Here is an 11,644-nt window from a genome sequence, read left to right as displayed (position 1 = left end):
CTCGCGAAAATCGAGAGTGTTGGTTGGTATGAATTACTTTACTTTGCATTGCCTATTTTTCTCTGATTTAGTGCTTGTACTAGTCATCCCAAAGACAGGGGTCGGCGGTTTTAACATCAAAACATCATGTACGTAATCAACGTACGCAGGCTTCTGCCACACACAGACATTTATGGAGAGGAGTCACCACAGCGCAGTGACAGGAAGTCGCAAGGACGAGAAACAAGTATAGCCAGCGCTAAATGTCACCCACATTTGTTTCAGAGTATTTTGTTGGAACCATTTGGTGACAATCGGTAACAAGGTAGGGGAATATGAATGGTTGGTGATACCATGAGAAGGTAACTAACATAAATACCATGCTTTCAGTAAAGGAAATGTTATTGTTGCCAAAGTTGTCATGTCTGCATGCATTTAAGTAATCCCTTAGATTTTTATAGGCTGTCAGACTATATCATACAGGTCGTGTAGGCAATACATTGATGCAAGCTTGTTGCTCATTTGATGCCAGCCACGAGACTGACGCTTTTTTGTGGACCAAATCAATTTGGCCCAGTACCAACATGTAGGCCATAATTTCGAACTCTTCAATTGGAAAATGTGCTGTTATATAGGCTTTATTGACAGCAAAACCTGTCACATGCGACAACAGGTGCAAACCATTAAAACAGGCGATGGAGGTCATTGAGCATCCCGTTGAGAAACTGCGCGCTCCGCTGGTCTCCAGCCGGCGTGACCTGGCTGAGCGCTATTGGCAGTACATTAAGAAAGAACGGAAGGTTTTAGGGGACGGTCTTCGTCCGAACAGTGTTCTCTTTCGCCCTATCAGCGTCCTCTTCGATTCAGACTGGATCCGCGCAAACCCAGAGGGATCACATGACTTCCAGAGCTTCTTTAGCAATCTGTATCGCAGCCTCACAAGCAAAGGCCACAATACTATTTACATACAGACCGTTGGTGAGTCCTCAGCCTCCCTCACTCTGTAGTCAGTAGTAAGAATAGGTATTTTAGTAATGATATATTAATGTATTTGTAGGTTGCTTTATAATGTAGATATTGATATGAATGCCTATGTATATTATGCATTTTATTATTTCCCACATTATGTAATGTAAAGGTCTTGATTACATTACATCTACTACATTTCATCTCTTTTTCTCTCTCTTGCCCTTTCTCTCTCTCACGCTTACTCTCTCTCTCTCTGTTTGCACTTGAATACAGGATCTTTTGGTGAGGCTGGTTTTCACAAAGACCTGTATGTGGAATGGTTGCGGACTTGCGGCACTCTCTGGGTCATTCTACTATGGGCTTGTTGTAAAGACACTGCCTCCTGTCACAGTGTAGTCCACAGGATGTATATATAGGGTCAACAGCTACAGCCACAACCTCCAGCTCTATAGTGGTGAGCAGCTTGACTATTTCATTTACTTGATTACACTGACTGCACTCAGTTTGAGCCAGTGAACTCAGTTTGATCAGTGAAAGTATGTTAGACCAGAAGTTATGTTAAGCAGTCTACGATATCTACTGCTATCAGCAGAGACAACAAAGATGGACAGCACAGTTATGATAAAAAGCCATAGCTGTGTGACATCCAATGGCCAATGGACCTCCCCTCCATAATGGTTACCTTGACTACACTCTTAAAAGCCCTAAAGAGTTATCATGCAAATTAGTTGTTCTACTATGCATGCACATGAGTTTGCATCAATGACACCTTTGTATTTGAAGTTTAAAACTAACACTTAAACTTACTTTAGTGTAAAATGGACATCGATAGATAATACTTGACAATACCTGGTGGGAATATGGCATACCACATGTCAAAGATCAGCATAAAGACACAACCTAATTGACATTAGTAAACACGTATACAAACTGATGTTAACCCTGATACTGACACTTATACTGAGTCATTGTAAACAATGATTACATTGATTTCAGTGTTCTTGCAAAGGTTCATTAGCCTGGATACCAGCCCAAACCCCGCCCACAAAATGTTTGGTCAGGGAGATTTGGTCTGGCTCTGAGCTAGTTGGGAGAGAGTTTCATCGGACGGATAAAGCCGGACCAATCAAATTGTCAGGGCGCGCTTTTATACGATGATGGACAGATGATCAAGCGGTAGATTGGAAATCCTCTCAAGATGGCGGCGTATCCGGCTTGTAAGTGGCATATTTTATGTAAATTATGCTATCTACACGACTTTTTTTTATGTCTACATTGACTCGGTTAGTTGTATATGTGCAACACGAATGTTGCCGAGGATTGTATGTCTTAACTGAAGCGCTCTAGACCATTATTGTTAGGTCATTGCTAACGCTTACACCACAAATCCCTGCTGCTAATTAGTAACGTGAGCAGGCATATCTCAACAGATATTGACAGCGCATTCATTTTGAAAGAGGAACAGAGAAACGCGAACAAGGCATTTGTCGGCATACGGGATCAGGTTAAAGTTTTAATATCAGATGGTCATACTACGTTGCTCTGATTGGTTCTAGGTATCCAATTGAGCGGAGGCATTTTTTCCCCCTGGTTAGTTGAAACACGCCCCATAATCACAGCCCAATAGTTCCGTATCAGACTCATATTCTGACTAGAATTATGAGCATGACATCGTCAGGCTAAAGGTTCATGGGAATCCATTTCAAATGTTCAAAAATATTTACACTCAAAACAACTGAGTTATTATTTAAACCATTTATTTTTGAGTCAGTTAAAATAATGCTATTGAGTGATTTTTTTTTTAATGGGTTAAGTTATGTTCATTATTTGGTTCAAACTGTCTCTTAGGGGTTACAGAACAGAAGCACAATAGATTAAAGGAAGAACCCGTTTCACAGAGACCTGACACTTCCTGTTTATCTAGGTGACTTGCTGAGGTTTCTGAACAAGAGGAAGCCTAAAGATGCTTTCTGCATAGTAGGCATAACCATGATTGACCTCTACCCCAAAGAGTCCTAGAATTTTGTCTTTGGACAGACCTCCCTCACTGAAGGTACTCTAGCTGGGTAGAGACAGACGGGTGGTCTATCTCTACCGCACTCGTCTTCTTTAATTCCATAATCTCATTTATGATGGATTATTTCCTTTAGTCTGGTTGCCACTGCATTCAGGACAGTGTTGATGATGATCTCTATTATGTGTGCGGTTGACATGGCCCCTACTCTAAATTAGCCTGGCTTTCCCAATCCATAAAACTGAGCTGGGGAAACACACTCTGGCTTTAGCCTGGATTACTGTTTATATATGGTGCCCCAGAACACATGACTGTAATCAAATATATGTTAGTGTTATTTCGGCTAGAACTGAAGGTTTATATTTTGCTACAGGAATGGGAGTTTTTAGTTTTGCCAAGTACGATGATAACTTCTTTTGTCATAATTATGCTGGTAGACTTAAGAAAGGGAGCAATTGTATTTACATTGTACTTACCAGGTGATTAACATTGACATATTGCATTACAGGAACTTCATTTGAAGTTGAGATGCTGGCATGAATAATAAACATGCTGGATTCTTTGTAAAGTCAATCCCACACATGATTTGTGTAAAATAATTCAGGAAATGAACAGTTTAGTTCGGCCTTAGTCATTTTATGTACTGGGTCTTATTAAAGTCTGAAATGTATTTACTCATCAGGTTGTGGCCATGAGATTGCGCTCATGTTTGGCCTGAAGCCCTGCCAGTGGCTCCAGTGTGTTATGCAGGGCTCTGACCACTTGGAGGAGTCAGACCGCCACCCTCTAAGCCTCGGTCCCATATGCTTGTGGAAGCTGCAGTCCAGCGTTGGCTTTTAATAACCGACAGATACAAGGTGTGTAATGCTTTATTGTGTGAGTTCAATAATTGTATAACATAATTTGTTGGGGAAGCTGGTTCACACCATGTAACTTTGTGCATTTCATGATGAAACATGGTTCAGGGTTGATTTCAAGGTGCTCCTTTTCGTTTTTAAAGCCCTTAGCGGGCAGGCTCCGTCTTATATCACAGACCTCTTAACCTCTTATTCTACCACAGGCCCCTCATGTCGTCTAATTAAGGGTTCCTGGCAGTCCCCCAATCTAAACTTAAATCCAGGGGTGACCGCACTTTTGCTGTTGCAGCCCCTAGACTGTGGAACAGCATCCCCCTCTCTATAAGATCAGCCCCCTCTACCTACTACTCCTTCAAGTTCAGGCTCAACACCTACTTTTATTCCTTAGCATTTGGATACCCCTTATTTTAGTTGATCATTTGTATATTTGATCAACTAAAGGTGGTGTTTCTGTTCCTTGATGTAAATATAGATGCTTAGTTGAGGGTTTTGTTTCTGTTTTTCTATTTGTTTTGATATTTTATTTGTACAGCACTTTGGTCAGCGTGAGTTGTTTTTAAATGTGCTTTATAAATACATTTGACTTGACTTCAAACTACACTGAATGCACATAAATCCAATGTTTCACTCGGAAACTGGGAATTTCAGTGTCTTAAAATGGCAGAAGATTTGTCGTTACCATGGCTTTTTTCTGCCACAACACAACTTGCCTCGGTGGTCAGTCTTTGAACCAGTGATCACAAAACGTCCTGTTCCAGAATGTCTAGACTCTAGAAATACATACAATTGATTAGAATGTTGGCTATGTGGTTCTTAATGGTTGTCATGGAGCTTTTCTCTCTTTATATTGTCACTACAGGCCTTGCTGCAGTGGGTTGATGATGATGGAGGCAGTGTTGGTGAGCAGGCAGTCAAACCGACAGAGGCCTTTTAGGAATACAAGCAGTGGCTTCTGAGGTGTTTGACTATGCTAGAGTAGTACACCGAATATACCATAGGTGGGTTGTTTCCTATCAGTTTAGTGTGCTCACTAAGGTAAAGGGCTTCAAAAACTTTAAACAAATGTGAATGCAGCATTTAATGCCAATCTTTGCTTTGCTCTTCGTGAAATGAGAATGTATTTCACAGTTTTAGACAAAGATGAATCACAGTGGGACAAAGATGTATCATATTTGTTTTATTCATAGAATAAATTCTTACAAAATATCACATTGACTGTATATCAAATGTGCCGTTCCTGGGTATTTCACCATTGACATACACATTCATCATTACTCCTCCATACTTTTTCGAACCAATGAAGAACAACACAAATGTTCTTATCCAAAGAAAACATTCAGGTAGTGCAATGCTCCCAAAGTACCCTGTTAGTATTCTTGATACCCTGTAAATCAGTTAACAAGAAATTGCATGATCATTGTAACTGTCATGAAATTTGGTCTGGGCCACTGATTGATCATACTCTGATCAAACGTCTTGGCTCCTGCTACACCTGGCCCAGGAGCAAGATATTGCATTCAGGAAACACTTGTATTTTTAAGTTACAAGATGTGACACTTCAGCCAGTAGGAAGTATTTGGTAATGGTGTTGATGGTGCTAAAAAGAGTACGAACTTTGTTCAGTGTGCTTTGGTAATGTGCTTCTTGTATGCTTCCTTACTCTAAACATTCCAAACCGGTGACATTAGGGCATATCAAAATGCGTCAAAATGGGCCTTCCTGAGCTACTGAACAAACTTTCATTAGCCAAACTTTTAGTTTATGAGGTTATGTATCTGAGATGTTCCTGGTCTTAAGAGTGAGTTGAGGATCAGTTCAAATCACTATACAATTCGAGCTGAAGAGAACACGGAAGGGAATGAAAAACTACACTGTTAAAAACACTACACTACACTACTACATAAAACTACACTGCACTAGATACAAATACACTACACTACATGCAAATACACTACACTAGGTACAACTAAACTACACTAGACACAACTACACTACACTAGGTACAACTAGGTGCCTTCAAATTAACCCAAGTTGAAGTGAAATTTTCAAGGGCAAATTCTCAGTTCATAACCAGCTGAAAGACAGGACCTGGCGTTGTTCCCGTCAATGGAAAACAAGCTGATTAATCACAGGTCATAGGATCACCGTGTTCTCTAATGAAACACTTGGCAAGAGGTATAAGAAGCTTTTTGAAGGTTAGTTATCGCAGTTGTTCTGTCTCCCCACGGGCTTTCGCAAGCATTCCATTCACAGTGGAGGTCATACGTATAAAGAATTCTGAAAGACTTATTATAAGTTAATTATAAAGATTATAATTATAGTTAAAAGGTATTTATCTTGTTCAGAAAGAATTTGATTAGGCTTTTGTTCTCAATCAAACTCCCACGAAGAACTCAGTGTCCAGCATTCACAGTGGGTAACAGAGTGGGCCTGCTATTGATGTCATATTCAGCAAGCTTGACAAGAGAGCCAGAATCCTAATGCATACAGCCTTATAAATATATAGAATTACTAGCTCTTCATATATTATGGATCTAAAGGTAGTACTTAGGATTCTTCGAATTCACATTGGTCCAAACACCAATATAAAAAAAAGTATAAAAAACGAATGGTGTCGCACAGTAAATCAATTCATGGAACAGTTAAAAAATACTTGTAGGCACATGTAAATCAATTCAAATATATATTTTGGACCATATGTGACGTCTTCAGAAACTCCCCAAGAAAATACTCACCTAAAACACATTTGTTAAAAATGTTTTTAAAAATGAATGTAAAAAAACTAGAAGTATGCTGTTCATCATCATCATTATTATTAGTCATCTCGATTATCTCATCTGAAGTCCCATGTAATCACCTTAATGCAATCAATAATTGCATCATGTACTCTGCTATTGATCAAGTTTTAATAATCAAATAATTATGTTTCATAACCTCCCCCGATGATGAGAAAATGGTAGGTAATCTGTTGCGCAAATGATGCACGTAAGCAGCATTTCCTCTTTTCACCTGACGATGTCCAATCACTTTCGGATTAGCAATCATTTGGTCTCGTGTTCAGGGAAAGGTCTTCTTCAACAAAGTCTTCTGGCGAGCTCTCCCTCACTGAGGTATCCTTCTCAACCGCACTCTGCTGCTGCTGCTGCTGCTGCTGCTGCTTCTGGCCTGTTTTCCTCCAGCAGAGCTTGCCGATCTTTGCTGGTCGTACCAGTCCAAGAAATAAGGCTCCCAGTGCCATTCCCGCAGCACAGGAGTAAAATGCAGAGCCATAGTTGCCTGTGATGTCCACCAACACACCTGCAACACAGAATGCAAACCAATGAAAAAAATGTGAATCCTCTGATTAAGCACCATTTTCTGTTTTCCCTGAATAAATACATAGACCAACTGTAGATGCCTACCTCCTAAGGGTGGTCCAGCCAAGCCCGCAAAACTCTGTATACAGACATAGACGCCAGCGGCCGAGGCCATTCTCTGGATGCCCACCACGTCGTCCTCAGCCAGCATGGGGATGTGGGTGGACGCCACGTTACCCAGGAGGAAACCATAGAGCATGCAGCAGACGGCCACGGGCCAGAAGCCGCTCACCAGCGTGAAGAGCACCAGCACCAGGCACAGCAGCAGCACGCACGTCAACAGCACGTAGATCTTCCGCAGGCGCCTCCAACTCATCATCCAGCCAATGGAGAGGCGCCCCACGATCTCAGCGATGGCCATGATGGAGAGCGAGTATGCCGCCTTGTCCCGGTCCACGCCCTGGCTGACGTTCAGCTCCACCACGTAGAGCTGTGGTGCGAAGAAGCCCAGCGTGGCGAAGAGGCCAAACGCAGAGTAGCAGAGGAAGCTTCCTTCCTTCAGCACGGAAAGATCTAGGAGCTTGGGCCTCCCTGGCTTGTCGTTGGGTTTTGGAGAAAGGGCTTTCTTCTCTTCCTTCTCCGTGATCTGGCCACCCACCTCTGGGTCCTCTACTGACTGGACCCCAGAGTCCGCTGAGCTGACGGAACCGTGAAGCTGTTCCTGGTCCAGTCTGGCATCTTCCTGTTTGGACTTCAGCTGTTCCTTACTACTCTCATCTGATGGTGAGGGCTTGATTACTATGGGCCGAAGAAGGGCTCCACACATGACGATTGTACCTTGAAGAAGTCCAATCACTACCATTGTGTACCTCCAGCCAATTTTGTTTTTAAGTGCAGTAAATGCTACAAAATAAAGTTAAAAACACGTATTTTTAAATGGTTAACATATGACCCCCAAAACAAACAGTAAACATATTAAATAATGATGTAAGCCATCAACCTGCATATATTCACCTACACAGACACAAATGTGCTCACACGTGTTGTCTGAATAACACACTAAAAATGATGTTCAATGTCCCTCACCTGGTGCAAAAGTAAAAATGGCGACCGACTCCCCTGTAGAAGCCATAGAGGTCACCACAGAGCGGTGCTTACAGAAATACTGGGAGAGAAGGGTGACGGTGGGGAGGAAAGTGAGGCAGTAGCCCAATCCTGAGGAGAAGTAAGACCGTCAAAAAACTTTTCAATTATATAATTTTGGTCCAGTTATTACCCATGATTAATATTTCCATGCAGTACTTTAATTTATTAAAAACCAAATGTCATGCTATACTGTATATAGCGCACACATGCATTTTAAGATGAAGTACACTATTGTGGAATCTGTGTGAAGATCAGTAAGAGGCAGTGGCAGCATTTTCTCCACAATCATTTTGAAATACACCACCATTCATCTGTGGTCTCTTCAGAGTTGTCTATGGGCTCTGTTTTAGCTATTACACATGAGTAACAGGCAAAATATCATTCTGATTGCCTCTTTTTTCTGATTGAAAAGGTCAAGTCCCCCTATCACAGAGACAGAATTGAGCTTTTGAAAGCAAATTCTGGATTGGTAGATGGTGTAATTTGAGGAGAATATAAAAAAGAAATAAATAACCATGTACCTTGAAATGGCAGAAATCCCTTGTTATCTATAGCCTGTATTGTATATTTCGATGTGTATATTTACCTGCTATAATCCCTGTGGTGATGTACATCTGATTTACAGAAGTGGTAAAAGCTGTCGACACCATTCCTAAAGAAATAAGGAGTCCTCCAACCATCACAACCGGCTGGCACCCAAACCGATTACTCAGCAAAGATGACAGTGGGGCTAGACAGAGATGGACACAAACAGAGAAATTACTATTACATGTATAAATACGATCAAACTGGGTAGGGGGAAATGTTGTGGGGCTGTTTGTATCACTATAAAACGCCTCTGAAAGCCGTCACATGATTCCTTTGATATACAATTCCATCAAGAGCTGATGACGCTTGCTTACCTGTGAATGCCATGACAAAAACACAGATGGAGAGGATCCATGATATTCGGCTGTTACTCTCGTCAAACTCAGTCATGAGATCTTTCAAGAAGATCCCAAAGGTCTTTATGACTCCATAGGTGAACGCCTCTACCAGAAAAAAGGCCACAGCCACCACCCAGCCCCATCCACCGTCTGGAACCTCAGTGTAAACATTGGGACCCAGGCAATTTTTGACACTGGACAACCACTGTGGCATATCCAAAGATAAGGTTCTTCTGTAAAATACAGAAAATGAGTTTGTTAACGTTTGTTATTTCAGTCAACCAGTACTGTGTACTGGAATCCTATTCAAGGAGCTGGTATGGTGGTAACCACTAATTCCATGAGTAAAAATGAAATCACTTACACTAATTCCATGGGTAAAAATGAAATCACTTACAAAACCTGACCCTGCTGTGTTGTTGTGCTACAAAAAAAAAAAAAAAAAAAAAAATTCATCACACTGTGTACTTCAGGCGTTAACATGTTCCTCGGAGAAGGAAAACACGTTTTATCTGTCCACCCTTAGCAGGGATCACGTGTGCGATGTGAACGCGCACGCACTTCAAATGCAACATTCGATTGGCCTGAAGCAGAGCGACCATGACGTGTTGACGACAAACCCTGTAATTTTCAGATTGAATTACGAAAATTTCAGCAGACGCTCAGTTGTAATCAATGTAAGCCATTTAAACAATTACATTAGTGGACCGATCTGACCTGGCGGAAAGTTAGTTGTTACCATAAGACTAGTAACTTGATTACTGCTAGCGTAGTTTTGAGGTTTCTGCGAAGAGGAAGTCATTGGCCATAGCGGGAGGCAGAAACAATACGATACGTCAGAGTAGCCTACACCAGACCGGCATGTAAATCGCAGGAAGTAAAAAAGGAAGTAGGCTACCGGCGGCTGGTTCAAAAAGTCTTAAGAAAATTGACAAAACTGATAAATAAACTGTTACTTTCGAAGTTATTATGTATCACACACTCGATCGAGCACAAAGTTGTTTCACAAGGCTACCTTAATGAAAAATTCCGTCAGCTGCGTAGAAGGACAAATAGCCTACCACCCGTTGCTTGGTGATGATTTAAACAGTTCGAGGGATTATAGGCTTGTCCCTTATTTAATATAATACAATCATCATCCCTTACTTTTTGAGCTACCTCAGTCAGTAGGCCGGTGTGAAGACAACTTTACAGTCAAGTTTTCAGCTACAAAAAGGTTCAGGAATATGATCGGGACTGGTCTAACCAGACCTCTGGCGACTCCACATGCTACGTTCGCGTGCCACAAGATGATGAAACCCATATCACATTGTCACGCCTGATTTGGGAAATTTTAAATACCGGTGCGTTCAAATAGTTTCCCTGTCGCTTCTGACGCGAGGAAAACTCTTCCAACGTGTCCACAGCACCTTTGTTCGAAACCTCCGTTGACGTAACCACAGATCAGAATGTAGCACAAAGTGACAGTAGCCTACACAGCCTAGCCTATTGATCACCAAAGCACTTACGATGTAGCCTACATAGTTGGTCAGACAATAATAAAGAGCATTAGATTTTCCCGATTTAATTGTAGACATTTATTGATCTCTTACTTAGAGATACTGAGACCTTACCTCTTTCTTCAGATAAATAGTAAGGTGCTCTGATCGCCCTCGTTTTCCTTGTATGTGCAGAGATCATGTGGTGTAGGTCTGTGTTGAGAATCAATGTGGGAGTACCAGTAGTAGTGTGTATTGTGGAGACTTCAAGTGGGAGGGTTTAGTTGGTTGGTAGTTGAGGGTTGGGTTGCAGGAAAAGCCGATTTAAAGGTCATCACTGCAGCCCCCTTTGGCTGAAAGAGGAATCCCAGGCTGGTGTGACGACCTGTGCTGTCTCCCCTCCCATGGTATGCCAAAGCTTATGAGTGTATATGTATGCAGTTGAATGAGGATGTGTTTTGTCAGGGGTGGGGATTGATTGTGTGCAGTGCAGGGCTGTAAATTAGATTACTGGCTGGGCTAGTAGGCTCCCTACAGCAAACAGGTTCTGCACTGACACCTCCAAGAAGAGCACAATGCAGAGGAGATACCCTAGGATCATCCTTTAATCAGAGGAGATACCCTAAGAACTTTACTTTGTTCTTTTTTTTCAGTGACATTTGAACTCAAAGTCATTAAAGATCCCAGCAAGTAAGTCATTATCTAAGTTCAGTTTTGTGGTTTAGCTTGTAATTAGTTAATACAGTAATAATTATCAGGCAGTATAAAAAAACATGCATCTGGATCAGGCACCCTGTGGTAAGATACACACTATGAGTTCAAACCAAGGAGCTGCCTGTCCAGATGAATACCACCCGTCAACATGTTCATACTCTCACTCAGCTGTTCTTAAAGGGGACCACACCCTTTTTTGTCCCACTCACCAACCAGCAGTCCATAATTAACTCATGCCAACTCATGAACTGCTAGGACAAGTTTT

The 11,644-nt window shown here is 41.6% G+C and overlaps 2 protein-coding genes across 2 annotated transcripts; one reads left to right on the top strand and one right to left on the bottom strand.

Annotated features, from left to right (window-relative positions):
• Window positions 1-674: 674 nt before the first annotated feature.
• amz2 (archaelysin family metallopeptidase 2) lies at window positions 675-4,040 on the top strand (the record flags this gene model as incomplete). Its single annotated transcript, XM_080835492.1, is given in 9 exon segments — window positions 675-953; window positions 1,222-1,341; window positions 1,345-1,402; window positions 2,873-2,964; window positions 2,968-3,001; window positions 3,336-3,419; window positions 3,645-3,797; window positions 3,800-3,819; window positions 4,023-4,040. Coding segments are annotated over 9 exon segments (858 nt in total).
• A 1,851-nt stretch (window positions 4,041-5,891) lies between these two features.
• Window positions 5,892-10,889, bottom strand: slc16a6a (solute carrier family 16 member 6a). The gene is made up of 6 exons (XM_080835139.1): window positions 10,801-10,889; window positions 9,164-9,420; window positions 8,848-8,991; window positions 8,202-8,330; window positions 7,221-8,018; window positions 5,892-7,116 (listed from the first exon to the last, which is right to left on the bottom strand). The coding sequence occupies exons 2-6, from the start codon at window positions 9,399-9,401 to the stop codon at window positions 6,854-6,856; spliced, it is 1,572 nt and encodes a 523-aa protein (XP_080691265.1). The 5' UTR covers window positions 9,402-9,420; window positions 10,801-10,889; the 3' UTR covers window positions 5,892-6,853.
• Window positions 10,890-11,644: the final 755 nt, after the last annotated feature.

The sequence above is a fragment of the Sprattus sprattus genome (assembly GCF_963457725.1).
Source record: "Sprattus sprattus genome assembly, chromosome: 3".
Lineage (NCBI taxonomy): Eukaryota > Metazoa > Chordata > Actinopteri > Clupeiformes > Clupeidae > Sprattus > Sprattus sprattus.
The sequence above is the reverse complement of the archived record's forward strand: the minus strand, read 5'-3'. Positions and strand labels throughout refer to the sequence as shown.